The 18693-nt window shown below is 33.9% G+C and overlaps 1 protein-coding gene across 1 annotated transcript in view; it reads right to left on the bottom strand.

Moving 5' to 3' along the window:
• LOC128652957 (PAX3- and PAX7-binding protein 1) overlaps positions 1-18693 on the bottom strand; it is a 60388-nt gene that overhangs the window by 27704 nt on the left and 13991 nt on the right. The window contains exons 3-8 of the mRNA XM_053705968.1: positions 17218-17391; positions 15889-16110; positions 14296-14399; positions 9814-10031; positions 8097-8286; positions 2277-2400 (exon numbers count right to left, since the gene is read on the bottom strand). Of these exons, the coding sequence (XP_053561943.1) occupies positions 2277-2400; positions 8097-8286; positions 9814-10031; positions 14296-14399; positions 15889-16110; positions 17218-17391 (1032 nt within the window). The remainder of the gene's footprint in view (positions 1-2276; positions 2401-8096; positions 8287-9813; positions 10032-14295; positions 14400-15888; positions 16111-17217; positions 17392-18693) is intronic.

Below are 18693 nucleotides of genomic sequence, written 5' to 3'. Positions count from 1 at the left end.
TAAACAACTTCCCATTTTACTTCTATTACTTAATTTGCTTCATTCTCTTGTTATACTTTGCTGAAAGGTTTATCTAGGAAAGCTCAGGAGCAGCAAAGAACCTAGGTTCTAGCTGCTGATTGGTGGCTAGATATATATATATATATATATATATATATATATATATATATATATATATACATATATATATATATACATATATATATATACACACACACACACACAGGTGGCCCTCGTTTTACAACGGTTCAATTTACACCGTTTCAGAATAACAACCTTTTTTTCCAGTCATGTGACTGCTATTGAAAAGCATTGAGAAGCAGTGCATTTATTAAAATAGCCAGTAGGTGGAGCTGTCCACTTATGTTGCAGCAAAGCCAAGCAAGCTGAAATTAATCAGTTTAACCACCAGACCTGAGCTATTGAGCAGATTTCAAAGGAACAAGATCTTCCTGTCTATAAATCAGTCCAGACTGGAATGCATAGAAAGAACTGTTTGCAGAAAAATGCAAGTGAAGTCTGTGTTGTGTGATTATTTTATTATGTTTATAATGCTGTTTAGCAAATATTTTTGTTCATTTAACTTAGTTTAATTATATATTCTGTGTTGTGTGATTATTTTATTAGGTTTATAATGCTGTTTAGCATTTAAAGTCTTCATTTCAAAGCTTTAAAAATAATGTATTAGGTGTTACTTATGACAATTTTGAGAGGGGCCTGGAATCTCCCTCACTTCCCATTGACTTACATTATAAACTGGGTTTTAATTTACAACGGTTTCGATTTACAACCATTCCTTCTGGAACCTAACCCCGGCGTAAACTGAGGGCTACATATATATATATATATATATATATATATATATATATATATATATATATATATATATATATATATATATATATATATATATATATATATATATATATATATATATACACACATATACATACACATATATATATATATATATATATATATATATATATATATACACATACATATACACACACACACTGATTTTCATTGGCTCACCCATTTGTTCAGTTAGAAACCAGTAGTGCAATGCTGTCCATTCAACAAAGCATACCAAAGGAGCAAAGGGCAATTAAAAATAGGAGTAAATTAGAAAGTTGCTTAAAATTGCATGCCTCTGAATCATGAAAGAAAATATTTGAGTTTCATATCCCTTTAAATAAAAAAGACAAACAAACAAATGTAACTTACAGCAATAAGATAGTAAAGCATTTTTTAAATACCCCTAGAAACTAATTATGCCTAAAGGATTAAATATAAAATTATTTGAATTAAAACATATTAAATTAAAGACAGACATAACTGGGACCTGCAAAAATATAAGGCTTAAACATCTAGTAGAATTTGTTAAGTTTTGATGTCTACACAAATGTAGATCTTAAAAAACATACTGTGTAGAAAAACGTTAATTCATCTAAATTCATTTATTTGACCAGTTCCAAATAATCACAGATAAACTCAAAATTTTAGTTTTTTGTATATAATGATGTGACCACATTCAGTGCAATTTTATGTTGTTAACAAATGTATTTGTATAGTAGACGTGCAGAGATTTGTATGAAATATTTTGTCCAAAATCTGTTGATTAACTAAACAAATACAAATTTATTTCACTTATTGTTGTACTTTATTAGAACAAATTATAGAAATAAAATGAATGAATTTTGTATTCAAACATTTAGCTAATGAACAAATTTTAAACAAAAAATTTCAAATACAGAAAAACATCCCCATGTCTATTGAACGCTATTAAAATGTGTTGATGAATTCATGGTTTGACTTAAAACCAAAACATCTAATAAAAATTAGACAATATTGTGGATGATAAAAGTATATAATGTAACATGAATCAAGGTCTGTGTTCCTCTCTGTACAAGAATTAATTTTCAAATTATATAATAAGCAGGAGAATTTTTTTTTTTTTTAAATCTGTGTACATTAGAATTTAAATAAAATATTTGTTAGATAACACCTTATCTAACTACAAATTGTTCTTCCGTTACCCAAAACTTGAGCTGTACAAAAATATTTATATGTAAATGAAAAGGTGGCGAACGCAGAATGTTACTGCCATTGCAATCATTTTAACATAACCATATGAAATGAGCAGTGGACATCAGTGAGGAAGATGGAACTGCTCGATTGACAACTGACATATACAGACATTAAGCATGTATATAATGCTCTATGAGCAAACAAGGGTGTTTAATGAATAATAAAAACCTTCAAGATGGACTGACTTGAATGGCTCGAAAACTCCGAAGATTCATCTTTAATATCATCTTGTCGTCTTTGGACAAGGCGGTCAGCTCGCTGTTTGTACAGCTGGTGCATAGCAGATTCAAGCTCGTTTATCAGAGGTACCTGCAAAAATACAACAAACTGCATAATACCCAAACCTGTGTGTAAATGTATTAGAGGGACAGGTTATCCATACACACAAAAAAACAAGATTCAATCTCGTTTTTTTAACGTTTCCTTTTACAAGAGCTGTTCAAAGTCAATGTCAGTCTTAGGATGGTAGCTTGTATTTTTAGAAGAAACTAGGAAAGAATTAAATGACATTTATTTTGCAGGGACAGCAGCATATTCATCGAGTTTGCAATCTAAATACTCTGAAGATAATGCCTTACAATGTATTTATTGGCTCTTAACTAGGACAACCTTGCACAGATCCACATTTCACATTGATCAATTAATCAGGGAAAGATTATTACTAGCTTTAGTTAGAAACATCAAACTGTCAGTACATACTAAATTCTCACCAAACTGAGGCAAAAATACTTACATGCACAAGATAAGAAAATAAAAAATAACACATTTGTATATTATTAAATTATTGAGGAGAAAAAAAAAAAGGAGTTAAAAAGGTAAATAAGAGTGAAACTGAAGTTAAAATATGAGCGATAACGTGTTTTAGAGAGTTTACAAGTACTTTCTACGGCCCTTCCAATATGCCACCCAAACTCCACGACATACTAAGGGTTAAAAGAACTTATAAAAGAAAAAAAGTAATAATGTCAAACCGTTCATGTTTCCAATATAGTTCAAGATCTACTGTAAGGCAGTAATCTATATTTAGTAAATATCCTGTAACCTGCACTTCCAATATGTAAAGTAAAATGGCAGTACTGCATTAGCGGCATAAACCCTTATGAGCAGATAACTGGGAGGGAGAGAGAGAGAGAGGAGAAAAAAAAATAGTCTATAGTGGCTTTTTACTCTTTAATAACAAATTCACAAATGCATTTTGTTTGAAATTTAGAAAACAATAATAAAAATATATATATATTTGTTTATGTATTTATGTATGTGTAAATATTTTAAAATAATGGTTTTAAACCATAATGGAGAGACTAACTGGTCTGTAGAAGCTTTTTGATGCAAATATGGTGGGTAATTAAACCACAATTCATGATTCCAATTAGAGAGAAATGCAGTAATGCAGAGCAGGATAAACTGTGAAAACAGACCTTGCTATACTCTCCATCAGACATATAGCCCCACTTAATTACGCTCCCTCATTCAATATAACGTAAAAATAAAGAAAACAGCAATCTGGCGTTTGTGCAGATTAAGTGTCGATTTATTCTAGTCAGTGCAGGTAGAACATTACAAAACTCCACATAGAGCAACAAAAGTCCTTACGCGTTTCGTGTGACCAAACGCACTTCGTCAGAGGTGTGGATTTGCAGCTGTGTGGTTCATTTATACACAAGGCTTTGATTAACCCTTTATGGGTATACACTTAATAAGTGGTACAATACAAAACATTAAAGTGCTGTGTGAACATTTAGAACCAATTATATCAAGTGAACAAAATTGTCAATTTTATATTTAACATGGTACATCAACATAGTATTAATCACGATAACAGAAATAAAACAAACTAAATATTAAATTTAAGAACCTGGATTAGTTTAGAAAATGATTAATGCAAACTAATAAATGAATATAATAAAATAAAGAAAATAATAAAGTAAACAAATTATTTTATATAATTTGACTTATGATACTAAATAAAAAATTTAATTCAACATCATTCAAGAGAAGCGGTAAACTTCAAAAAGTTTAAGATCATGTTTTTATAGGTAATCTTTAATTTAGAATCTGGGCATTGATAAAGTTGTTATATTTATATATAAAACTAAATGCATTATTTTATTATTGAAGATCGGACCTATTATTAGCATTCAAAGGAGCAGCTTTCAAGAACAATTACATTCATTATTTGTTTGTACAGTAGCTACACTATAATTATAATCATAATTAGTTACAAAAAATATTTTAATGAGTTTTAGTATTTAGGCTAACAGAACCAAATAGTTTATTCTGTGTATAATTCCACATCCCATACAGCATTTAAACCTTTAGGTTTCATGGTGTTTAAGGTGAAAATCCAATAGGCTTTTCTGTTTAGACCTTTGAGTCTATCTCCACCCTTCACTCTTTTAGGGAGTTGGTCTATTAAAGGGACCAATAAATGAGATAAAGGATTAGGATGTGAACAAAAATGTTTTCCTATAGGTGTGGTTGGGGAATCTTGTACAATGGACAGTATGTGTTCTCTGACTCTATCCTTAGCCATACGTGTAGACCTACAAACATACTGCATCCAACAAAACTTACAGGTTATTAAATAAACTATATATGTAGAGTTACAGTTCAAATATTGATTAATCTTGTAGGTTTTTGGAGTGAAAAGTTTGTGATACTTCTATATCTGTTCATGATTTACACGGTCTAGTATGACATTTATGACTACCATTTTTTGGTGTTAACCAATTTCTGCAATATGAAAGACTATTCTCCAAAGTGGTACTTTTTTTTTCTTTATTTCTTAGTACATTGTGTAACGTATCTCCACACAATATACCTAAATTGTTTTTAATGATTTTACAAACATATTACTTACTGTATGATGTTGAAAAAACTACCCCATTTGATTAGTAGTTTTTTTTACTTTTGTTTGATATTTAAACCTGTTCATTGACCGTTTAATTTTATTATATTTATAATATTTAAATTTCTCTTTTTATAGCCTCTAGCTATTTGTCTATTTTGTAAATCATTTGCATGTTTAAAATAAAGTTAATCAGTACTGCAATTTCTTTTAGTCCTTATAAACTGTCCTTTTGGAATTGCCTGTTTGACATGATTAGGATGACAAGAGCTCTGAGTATAATATTTCCTGAAGTGGGTTGGATCTGTAGATCTCAACTTGTACCTGTCTTTTAGCAATATCCCCATTAAGTTTTAAATCCAAAAAGGATATCTCCCCGATTTCTCATAGGTAAACATTACATTAACTTTAAACTTACTTAGTAAATATACTTATAAGAGGGAATCTGATGTTTCACACATTGCACTTTCATTATTAATAACAAAAAATATACATCATTTTTCATCGGGCATATGTTGGCTAGTGCACTTCATTAATAAAATGTCACATATTTTGTATTTATCGGACATATGCGTTTTAAAATCCCTGTTTTTTTCTAATGATTTAGTTCCATTACACAGAAACTTTATATTTAAATGAAGGGTTTTTTTTCTCTAACATTCAATGATATTTAACCAATTATGATTATAATTATAGTGTAGCTACTGTACAAACAATTAATTTAAAATTGTTCTTGAAAGCTGTTCCTTTGAATGTTAATCATAGGTCCGATCTTCAATAATAAAATAATGCATATAGTTTTATATATAAATATAACAAGTTTATCAATGCCCAAATCCTAAATTAAAGATAACCATTAAAAACATGATCTTAAACTTTTTAGAAGTTTACTGCTTCTCTTAAATGATGTTGAATTTAATGTTTGATTTAGTTTCTTAAGTCAAATTATATAAAATAATTTATTTGTTTACTTTATTATATTTTCTTTATTTTGTTTACTAGTTTGCATTCATCATTTTCTAAATTAATCCAGGTTCTTAAATTTAATAATTTGTAGTTTATGTTTTATGCCTGTTATCGTAATTAATACTAAGATATGTGGATGTAACATGTTAAGTATAAAATTGACAAATTTGTTCACTTGATATAATTGAATGGCTCTACATGTTTACACAGCACTTTAATGTTTTGTATTATATCACTTAAGCTTATACTCAAAGGGTTAATCAAATCCTTAGGTATAAATGAACTACAAACCTGCACATCCACACCTTGGACACACAAAATGCACAAGAGGACTTTTGATGCTCTATATGGAGTTTTGTAATGTTCTATCTGCACTGACCAGAATAAATCGACAAAATCTGCACAAACGCCGGATTGCTGTTTTCTTTCTTTCTTTTTACGTTGGTTTAAGTAGTGGCCTGGATCTACTTTAAAGCATCTTTGAACAAGGATTCCTAAGCCGTCAACTGCACGCCATTATGCTTGAGGAGTGGTTGTCTCTCTACGCGGTTTCATTCTCCCCACGCTGGTCCAGGACAAGTCATGCTATAGAAGGATCTGCACAATAAGGGGACACTATAGCGTCCTATGAGGATCAACTCTACTCCCTTTATTCAAGTCTAATATCGGACTCTCCCGGGAAATGCTGCATATTTTGTGCTCACGGAGGATATCAAATAACAACAACAGGTTAGATTGTACTAATTACTTACTGGATACGGCATTACTTTTTCCTTGTTCATTTACCGAGTATTGATACTTTTGGGACGCTATTACCCAGTATTTTGATACACTATATAGTATCAATTCCTTGCTTGAATATAAAACTCATTCAATATAACCCCAGTCCGTTGTTCTCACTCCCTCAGTGTAAGGGTCTCAGAACTACTTTACCTGCCAGTGTTTCAGAATAACACTGCTTTGATCTGGGAACACTATTCCTCTCTAAAAACTCCCTCACTGCCTAATATATGCACTATTTCAGCACTGACATTTGCAATAGTGCTATTAACAGGGTGGTGAGTGGCACAGAAAGTAGAATGTGTGAGGGTTCGGGACAAAAACCATTGCGTTTATACCCGCCTTTCAACCGTTAGAACAACTGCTAGTGCTGATCTGTGCTGCTCTAGCGAGTTTAACTGGCATGTGAGCAGGACTTAATTAAAATGTACAGGGCTCTAGGACCCCAAAGTTTAGGCACTAAGCCTTTTTTGGGGGTGCTTGGGAAAAATGAGTCATGGATTACTGTGTGTGCTTTCATGCTTTGGAGCAAGACAAACCGATTGCTGACACACAGAGCTGAGCTGATTCCATTCTAAGAGCTGTTTGAATACAGAGATTGTTAAATAGAAGAATCAATCTGTTACTCTGTGCATTATATTCTGGGATTGCCAGGAAGCATTGTTTTTTAACTTTACATACTGGAAGTGCAAACTACAGAAAAGGAAACTAAAAGATAGAGGTATTGACCTTAAGGATGAGAGAATTGTTGCCATGCCAATGCAAGCGATGATTTCCCTACATTTTCTTCTGGGTTTTGTGCTGCTGGAAGAGACCTCTACAAGGAAACCAGCAACTCAAAATTACATTTAAAATGTATTTATTTTCTTTTTGATATCAAAATGAACTAAAGTTGGAGCAACACTAGAAAATGCAAAGCACTCTTAAAAAAATTTGCAATTCCTCCGACACATAAAATGTATTAACTCATTATTTACATATTGCGCATATTTAATATTTACCATTATGTACCTATTTGGTAAATTTAGTATTTATCAAACAATACTATTACTACTATAAATATTATATTTTAAAAACAGAAAATGTTCACCTTAAGTACTAGCGTACTGAAAATAGCACTTAAAATACAGTACTGTTGCAAAGTGGGCAAACACAAAAGGGACATTAAAATGCTGTTGTACACCTAAATAGGGAAGCTACGAATTAGCACAGAACAGATTTAGGACATTTTTGCTTCCAACAAATATTGCAACAGATGAAACAGCATGCATACATAATAAAAAAGCAAACTCAAGTTACATATCCCTATAACTACATTTATTCAAAGCATCTGATGGCTCAAATGTATTTTAAAAATAAAATTCTTGTGGTTAAGCAACAGAAACGAGAAAAGTTATTTGATCATTCTTACCTTTTCACGGAAACACTCAAGCAAGTCTTGGACATACCCTCGCATTTCTTGTAAAAATTGGTAGCGTTCACCATTACCCTTAGAGGAGCCTTCCAATCGACTTATGGTATTTGTAGAGTCTTCTCTGCTTTGCTGGTGTTTCTCACATTGTTCAAGGTTGTTCTTGTGAGTTTCTTTCATTGCATCCAACCTAGGCATATGACAGATAAAGCAGTTAGAAACAGATCACTACTTAACATGTGGCCCCCACTTGGTACTGTAGTAATCCCAGAGTCATGCATTCAAGGGAACAGTTATAACAGCAAATAAAACTTCTGTTTATTTTCTGCTAAACTTCCCGCATAAAAGCAACAACATTATAAATCTAACCCGCGATCCTCCCACATCACGCTTAGATCATCACTCAATGTGCAAATGGGATGGGGTAGCTGATAAAAACAATATCATTATAAATGTTATCTACTATCAATTATCCATAAGCAATTTAGAAGTAAACTATCTTTTTATAAACGGCTTATTTATAGACAAATGGTCATTTAACAGATTTATTTAGCTGCCAGACGAGTATAAATCTGAATGTTCCAGTTGTGTGCCAGAAATAAGGAGGAGGCGTGGACAGATTTGATTAACCAAAACTTACTTCAGGGAGTTGTAATGGCACGGAACTGGCAACCGTTAAAAATGGTTATCGGACTAACTTTTGTATATGTATGAATATATCTAAATATAACTGTATATACCAATTGCTCACACTTGTGTAGCCTTTTTTAAATCTTAAGCATCAACACTGATTCACTTATGTGAGATTGAACCTTCAAATTACTAATATAAAACAAAAACAAACATTTTGGGCATAGGTTTCTTGCAAGATAGTATTGTAAAACATGACTTACAATTAAACGTATACAGTGAAGTTTCCCAAGAGAATTTCCTTAAGGAATGGGATGCATAAAGTGCATACAAATTATTTCTTTAACTCTCATCTCTCCCTCGCAAATAACACTCAGATTTAAAGCAATTCCCTTCCTCTCATATAAATATCTTACCCCAGGCTTTGCAAAACCCCTGAAAAATGCAATACATAGGGAGCCATGGAAGATTATAATTTATGAGATCCTTATGTTAAAGAGTGTTAATAACCTCACTGTGCTTTGCAAACTGGTTAGATAACCTACTGATAATATCTCAGCTGTTACTACTGCACTCTTTATTTAGGCCTTTAGATATTTTGGTGGCAATTTTTTTTAAGCATTGAAATCCAAACAAAAAAGCACAGAAAGACACTAACCATTAACAACCAAAACATTTTCCCTATGTTCAAATATGGTTCCAAATTCAACAATTTGGCAGTAAGTCAAATGGGGCATCTGTGTTTACACCTGTGTACCTGTGGTTTTACTCTTTGTGAAACTCCATATTTTATTGGCCTCAATGTGTAACTGTCCAGAATGTCGCACTAACACAGCCCTGTGCTTCTGGTAAAGAACGCAATCTCACACTTCACTAGGCTTTACAAGATCCCAAGGCATTGGTTCAATTCTTGATTCCATCCGTGTTCTTCATGGAGTCTTTATTTATTTATTTTTTATTTTTACTTTGTTCACTGCTGCTATATAGCAACTTTCCATTCCCAGCCCCATCACATTAAGGAGCCAGAGTGAACAGAAAGCTTGCAGATTGCTTTGGTACGCCCCAATAAAAAGTTAGTCTGCCCTACCTGTCTTTAAGCTGTTTCTTTACCAAATCAATAGAAACAGGAGTCATCTCATTACTGGGAGTTTTGAAAGGGACAGAATTATCTGTTTTTTGAGATTTTGTATCAGCAGATCCATAAGCAGCGTAATTGTAAGACACATATGAAGAGCCGTAAGGAATTCCCTGATAAGTAGTCTGGTAAAACATATTGTTTGCTTCTGGTGGAGGAGGAGCTTGAACCTGAAAGACAACATTGTACCAGTTATTTCAATCCAAACCCTTATCTGTCAAAAAAAGAGACGTTATATATTGCTTAACAAGTTGAAGCCTTTGACAGCCAAATGGTTAACAGACATTCAGCAAGTTGCACATGTCCCCACAAGCTTTAAAAGAAATGCAAGAAGTGATTGGTTTGAAATAATATTTCAAGTTTTAAATGAGATAAACTATATAAAGACATGGCGTCAAAACTAAACTGTAATATCCAGATACAGAATGCTATTAAGAAACTTGAATTCACTTCTGCTATCTAATTTGCTTTTTTCTCTTTGTATCATTTATTGAAAAGCATACCTAGACAGGCTCAGGAGCAGCAATGCACCGGTTGCCATGTACATACAGTTGTGCTCAAAACTTTGCATACCCTTGGAGAATTGGTAATATATGTACCATTTTTAAAGAAAACATGAGTGGGCAAGCAAAACATTTCTTTTATTTCTTATGGGATTCATATTCAGCTGTAGGTCATAACAGAATGGCACAATCATAAAACAAAACATGGCAACAAAAAAATAATAAATTACCCCTGTTCAAAAGTCTGCAAACCCTTAGTTCTTAATACTGTGTATTGCCCCCTTTAGCATCAATGACAGCGTGCAGTCTTTTGTAATAGTTGTCTATGAGGCCCCGAATTCTTGCAGGTGGTATAGCTGCCCATTCGTCTTGGCAAAATGCCTCCAGGCCATGCAGTCTTTGGTCTTTCATGAACCGCACGTTTGAGATCTCCCCAGAACCTTCACCATTTTTCTGCTGTAACCACTGGAGAGTTAACTTGGCCTTGTGCTTAGGGTCATTGTTGTGCTGGAAAGTCCAAGAACATCCCATGCGCACCTTTCGTGCAGAAGAATGCAAATGGTCTGCCAGTATTTTCTAATAAAATGCTGCATTCATCTTGCCATCAATTTTCACAACATTCCCTGTGCCTTTAGAGCTCTCCCCCCTCCCCCTCCAAAAAAACCCCCCATCAGTGAGCCACCACCATGCTTCACTGTGGGGATGGTAATCTTTACACTATAGGCCTTGCTGACCCCTCTCCAAACAAAGAGCTTATGGTTGTGACCATAAAGCTCTATTATGGTATTGTCAATCCAAATTACTTTGTGCCAGAAGCTGTGAGGCGTGTCAAGGTGTTGTCGGGCATATTGTAACCAGGCTTTTTGTGGCATTGGCGCAGTAATGGCTTCTTTCTGGCAACTAGACCATGCAGTTATTTTTGTTCAAGTATCGTATTATGCTCCTTGAAACAACCACACAGTCTTTTTCCAGAGCAGCCTGTATTTCTCCTGAGATTACCTGTGGGTTTTTCTTTGAATCTCGAACAAGTCTTCTGGCAGTTGTAGCTTAAATCTTTATCTTTCTTGGTCTACCTGACCTTGGCATCAAGAGATCCCCGAATTTTCCACTTCTTAATAAGTGATTGAACTGTACTGATTGGCAGTTTCATGGCTTTGGATATCTTTTTATATCCTTTTACATCTTTATAAAGTTCCATTAGCTTGTTACGCAGGTCTTTTGATAGTTCTTCTCTGCTCCCCATGGCTCAGTATCTAGCCTGCTCAGTGCATCCATGTGAGAGCTAACAAACTCATTGACTATTTATACACAAACACCAATTGCAATTTAAAAAGCCACATATGTGGGAAATTAACCCTTAATTGCCATTTTAACCTGGGTGTGTCACCTTGTGTGTCTGTAACAAGGCCAAACTGTAAACTTTTGATCAGGGACATTTGGGTTATTTCTGTTTTGATTTAAAAAGGAGCCAAAACAACTGTGTGATAATAAATGGCTTCATATGATCAATATCCTTAAAGATTTTTTGGCATGGTCATATTTTCAAAATCAATGCCAAAATTTTACGATTTCTGCCAGGGTAGCAAACTTTTAAGTACAACTGTATGCCTCTTGTCATTAGCTCACCGGATGCCTTAAAGGGACATCAAACCTATTTTTTTTCTTCTTCATGATTCAGAAAGAGCATGTAGTTTTAAACAACTTTCCAATTTACTTCTGTTATCTTGATGCAAATGTGTAGGTGAATGAGTGCCTCAGAATAGAGCCCTAAGTATACTAAAGTGATATTCCAAATAATTATTATTCATAGATCAAAACATTTTAATTGAAAGAAAATAGTACAATAAAATGTTGTGACTAGTACAGATGGATTGGATGCAATAATGTTAAATTAACTGAGTAAAGTAGCAAAAGTGGCTGAAATGTGAAACAGTCAGTGCTGATAGAATATGTAACAATATAGCAAAATGTAACAATAGTGTAGTAGTTTATAGTGGTAAGATATTGGCTTCAAATATATTATACACTATGAAGAACTGACTTGTATATAAGCAAGGATATTAAATAGAAGGTATTAGATAAAATATGACATTTAATAAAATAGTATTAATGAAACATAGATAATAAACTAATTAGAACAGGCACTGCTGAATTCATATAATGCAACCTGAGAAAAAGAAGATTGGCCAATCTTATAAAATAAATAGTTAATTGCACAGAGGAACTGTAAATATCCTAAAGAAAATGATAAAGAAAATATTAATACTATTTTATTAGATGTCATTTTATCTAATACCATCTAATACCTTCTATTTAATATCCTTGCTTATATACAAGTCAGTTCTTCATAGTGTATAATATATTTTAAGCCAATATCTTGCCACTATAAACTACTACACTATTGTTAGATATTCTATCAGCACTGACTGTTTCACATTTCAGCCACTTTTGCTACTTTACTCAGTTAATTTAACATTATTGCATCCAATCCATCTGTACTAGTCACATTTTATTCTACCATTTTCTTCCGCACTATTTTCTTTGAATTAAAATATGTTTTGATCTATTAATAGTATTTCTTTGGGATATCACATAACACTTTAGTATACTTAATCCTCTTTTCTGAAGTGCTCCTTCACATCATACTAACTAGAACGATTAGGTTAGGCAATCGTTCCTCCTTGAAGTGAGCTTGTACACTTTGCCATACTTTTGGTGCTATCCTCTATATACCATCTCCTTACTTCTGTTATCTATAGTGCTTTATTCTTTGTATATCCTTTGAAAAGCATATATAAATATGCTCAGTGGCTGTTGATTGGTGGTTGCACATAGATGCCTCGTGTTATTGGCTCACCCATGTGTATTGCTATTTCTTCAACAAAGGATATCAAAAGAATGAAGCAAATTAAACAAATTAAGTAAATTGGAAAGGGACAGTCTACACAAAAATTGTTATTGTTTAAAAAGATAGCCTTTAGTACCCATTCCCCAGCTTTGCACAACCAACATTGTTAAATTAATATACTTTATAACATCTAAATATCTGCCTGTTTCAAATGTTTTATTGACAGCCTCAATCACATGCTTTTGTATTTGCTTTTCACAACAGGAGACTGATAGTTCATGTGGGTCATATGTGTAAGCACAACAGTACTAAATACAAGTCAATAGATTTTAAATAGTCACAGTCATCAGGGGGCTGTCAGAAGATGCTTAGATACAAGGTAATCACAGAGGTAAAAAGTATATTAATATAACTGTGTTGGTTGTGCAAAACTGGGGAATGGGTCATAAAGGGATTATCTATTAAAACAAAAATTATATTGTATACTGTCCCATTAAGCTAGGCCCCAGTAGTGCATTGCTGCTGTGGAACTAACATTAAAGGGACAGTATACACCAATTTTCATATAACTGCAGGTAATACACTACTATAAAGAATAATATGCACAGATACGGATATAAAAATCCAGAATAAAACAGTTTAAAAACTTAGAAGCTTCCAGTATAGCTCTGTTTAAAAGGTTACTGGAACACCCACTGCAAGTGGGAAATATCAATCACTCCACCCTCCCCCTTCTTTTGCATATGAAAAGTCCCTTTACACAAACAGAAGCAAGCTGGAGTAGGTATATGTCTATATTCTCCTAAAACATTGGGGCTTGATTAGGAGTCTGGAAATCAGAGCAATGTTATTTAAAAAAAAAAAAAACTATCCATTTAAACAAAAAAAAAAAAAAAAACACAACTGTATGGGCTATATAAATGGATCATCTACAAAACATTTATGCAAAGAAAAATATAGTGTATAATGTCCCTTTAAACCCCAGAAAGGGGTTAACATCATTGTTATATGATAGAATAATGCAATGTCCCTTTAACTTTACGTTATGCATTAGGCTATACAAAGAATTTCTTTACTACATGCCTGTGGTATACTAATGCCTTTTCTTATCTGTTCTTGTTCCCATCGGCTGATCTCTTCATCTTGTTCCCCTGTTCCTAAAGCCTCATCATCGCTATTTTCAATACCTATATAGAAGAAAAAAAGAGATATTGCAGGAATCCATATTTTTCCAATAAAGTAAATGTTTTAGGAACAACTGCAGATCAAATACATTATATACATGCAATATCCATTTAATAGGGTGGGGGTCTAGATAAGCACATATATCTCACCTATTTAAAGTGATGGACATTTACACTTGTCCTGGACGAGCAAGGAGTTCCAGAGTACAAAGTAATAAACTTTACTTTTTCCTATATTTAACAGAGTGGACTATTAACACTTTCCCTCTGGGTTAGTAACTTAACCCTGACATTTTCCCACCCCTGCATATACGTATTTACAAATCTACATTCTAACTACTGCAAAAAGATTAAATACAAAGTCAATGTTCTGCTGATGTGCCACTCTAGACCAGGATGGTGCCAATGAGGAAATGTAAAGCAGGAATACTTGTGTATGCTCCATTAACTGGAGTGTTTTTCAAGAATCAGGGGCAAAATTACCATTGGTGCAGCAAGCGCAGTGGTACCAGGGTCCAAGTGTTGGGGGGGGGGGGGGCATAACATCTAGTGTATACCATAGGCATGTGCAGAATGTGTACAACCCTAGTGCAGAAGGGCCTTTTATTAGTGCAGGTTCAGCCTGTTGATTTAAAATCATTATACCGAGCAGCATCTATATTATAACTATTGCTTACATTTGGGGGGCCCAAAATAATTTTGCACCAGGACCCTCTTGAGTAGGTCAGCTTCTGCCAGGAATGCAACTATGACTACATGTTTAACCATTTTTAAGGAGTTAAAGTAAAAGAAGTATTTTATCTGCACATTCATTTTCCCGTCATTGGTGCAAAACAGGGATGGCCAACTGTTGGTCCAAGGACCATATGTGGCTCTCTGCACTAGTTCTTACGGCCGCTGGGAAAAAGAACATAAAAAGGAGGAACAATGTGTGCTTTGCAGTGGCCATAATTATAAAAAAAAAAAAATACAGGAGTACCCTTCAACCTTACCTAAATTTTGCCCTGGATATTGCTAGGAAATTATATATATATTTTGTTTTTGTTTAACCCCTAGACGTAATTAGGACGTTCCCTGCCATCCTAAAGCACTAGGGATAAAAACCTTTAGGACAGCATGGAATGTCCTACCATTTTACCATCCTGCTCCACCATGATCTGATCCTAGCGTTGAAATGACATGATCGCATTGACAATCGAGTGATTTACTTTTTCAAGCAAATCTTTACATTGGAACGTCATTTTGATGTTTAATATTTTCCCCTGGCATGAAGGGTTAAAAGGCATACAGTTATATGCGGCACTTAAGGCTTTTAAAATATTTAAAATATTGATAAGCGGTCTCCACATGTTAGGAAGTTGGCCATCACTGGTGTAAAGCACCACTTGAATTACAGATTCCATATCAAAGCAGGGAGAATACCTGACACTAAAATACATCACCACAATATGTAGCATACAATATATGGCTTCATAAATGTCCTAAAACCTACCAATTTCTTCAGCTATCTTTTGTCTCTGTGATTTCTCTCTAACTGAAAAGACTATACGTCTCTTTTCATCGTCGTCGTCATCATCACTGGCATCATTTTCATCTTCCCGAACCAATCGGCTTTTACCTCCCTCTGCTTCAGAACCCGGGAGGTCTCCAAGTTCACGGGCCATTTGTCTCTTTTTACGTGCTGCATGGATGAAGGCTGCATCTGGGATCTCTCCTGTAGAAAAAAATAATAAGATTGCCAGTGGATACTGATAACAGCAACATTATTAGACCATTGTATTAAAAATAAATATGAACAGGTTTAAGAGGGGTAAACCCCTCCCACTTATTTAACAATAATCATTTGTAAATTATTTAGAATAGAATGTATTGCCTTCTCTCTTGCAAATGATACGGTTTTAGATCATTAAGTCTTCCCTTTACAACTCATTTTATATCCATCTATCTATATGGCACAAGCACATTTAAAAGAGGTATTTAAATATCATAAATAATAATAATACTAATAATAATAATAATAATAATAATAATAGGTATAATAATATATTGCCTCACATCTTGCAAATGGTTTGATCTAAAAATAATGCAACAAATATTTCCCTTGGGTAGAGCCAGCACACTGGTCTTAATTAAAGGGACAGTATACACTCATTTTCATATAACTGCATGTAATAGACACTACTATAAAGAATAAGATGCACAGATACTGATATAAAAATCCAGTATAAAATGGTTTAAAAACGTACTTAGAAGCTTTCAGTTTAGCTCTGTTGAAAAGGTAGCTGGAAAGCCCACTGCAAGTGGGAAATAAGACCCTCCCCCCCTCCCCCTTCTTTTGCATATGAAAAGACCCTTTACACAAACAGGAGCAAGCTGGAGAAGGTAGCTGACAGTATTCAAATAAAACTTCGGGGCTTGGTTAGGAGTCTGAAAATCAGAGCAATGTTATTTAAAAATAAGCAAAACTATACATTTATTTAAAAAAAAAAAAAAAACTTTATGGGCTTTATAAATAGATCATCTACAAAACATTTATGCAAAGAAAAAATGTGGATAATGGCCCTTTAACCAGTCTTTTTTCCTGCCCTTCATGTTAAAAGGTCCAGAATAGTCAAAAAGTAGATGCTCTAATTTGTTACATCCTGATATTTTAAGGCTATTGACTATTGTATGTTTATCTCCCGCAATTGGCAGCGCTCATTGTGTAACCCCCGCAATGACAGAGTAGCGTAGGGTCTATAGTCTTAAAATGATACGCACTAATGATTATTAGCGTATGTAATGTTTCAGCTATTATGGACCTTTAATAACAGTTTAGTACCTGGACGGAGAACATTTAATGAGGACAGAGAATTTGTAAAGGAGGCAGCCTTGGGCTTCTCCTCTTCTTTTTCACTTTCCACTTCCATCTCTGCTTCACCATGGTCACTGTTATTTGTGTTCTCCTCAGGAAACTCATCTTTGATGGTGAGCAGTTTGCTAGAAAAGTTGTCCCCTGAAAAAATAATTTTTTCCCCTTTAGTGTGAGTAGAATAAAGTGCAACATATTAAAACAAATTGCACAATAAAGGCAGGCACTTATATATACACAAATAATAAATACATTAGGAAACACCTACTGTACTAATTGTAAGAGTATAGAACTGCATACAGCATTGCTACATGTGCTGTTACTTGCTGCAAGGCTCTACCACCGTTTAAAGGGAAGTAAATACATGCTAGACATAATGATGTATTCAAAGCAAAGATTTGCCTAAGAATAATATGTAGATGCATTTTATTTCCAATTATATAAGTTATTTAGATACTGAAAATATAAGTGTAAAGGTTTAGTTTCTATAAAGCACTGGTTTTTCAAATCTGTCCTCGGGCCTCCCCAACAGGCCAGGTTTTTGGGATTACCTTGGGTGAGAGCAGGTAAAATAACCATGTTTACTAATCGGCTGATTATTTCATCTGTGCTCTAGTTCACATATCCTCAAAATGTGGCCTGATAGGGAGGTCTGAGGACAGGTTTGAAAAGCAGTGCTATAAAGTAATGGGCACCACCATGTTTGAACTAGTTTTCTATTTATCTCTGTTTCTGCAAACAACGCTGTGTGGAATCCCTTTGAGATGATCCTATGTTCCACAAGTCTTGTTTGGACAGTCTGTCTGTCTGTTTTATATCTGTGTCTTCAGCAGGGTAAACAGACAAGGGACTACTTAAAAGGGATATGAAACCCAATTATTTTCTTTCATGATTCAGATACAGCATGCGATTTTAAGCAACTTTCTAATTTACTCCTATTATCAATTTTTCATCGCTCTTAGTATATTTATTTTTAAAGCAGGAATGTAAAGCTTAGGAGCCGGCCCATTTTTGGTTGAGCAGCTGGGTAGTGCTTGCCGATTGGTAGCTAAATGTAGTAACTGACTTGTGTCCTTTTAATTCATCAATTTATTTATATATGCATTAAGCTCTATATTGAAACAATCTGCATACAGATGAAAACCATTTAATAGTATAGAGATTTGATATTGCATAGCAGTTCAATGACACATCTCTTGAAAAGCCTAGTGGAGCTCATGTCTCTGGTCTTCATAGTTGTGTGAAATGAGGATTATATCTGGATAACTATAGCACACACTATAAAGGGATATACCTAGATAGGCTCAGAAGCAGCAATGCAGTGCTGGGATGTAGCTGGTGGCTGAACATATACTCCTCTTGTCATTGGCTCACCAGATGTGTTCAGTTAGCTCCCGCTAGTACAGTGCTGCTCTGAATCCTACTCTTCAACAAAGGATACAAATA

Source organism: Bombina bombina, chromosome 3 (genome assembly GCF_027579735.1).
Source record: "Bombina bombina isolate aBomBom1 chromosome 3, aBomBom1.pri, whole genome shotgun sequence".
Taxonomy (NCBI): Eukaryota; Metazoa; Chordata; class Amphibia; order Anura; family Bombinatoridae; genus Bombina; species Bombina bombina.
The sequence above is the reverse complement of the archived record's forward strand: the minus strand, read 5'-3'. Positions and strand labels throughout refer to the sequence as shown.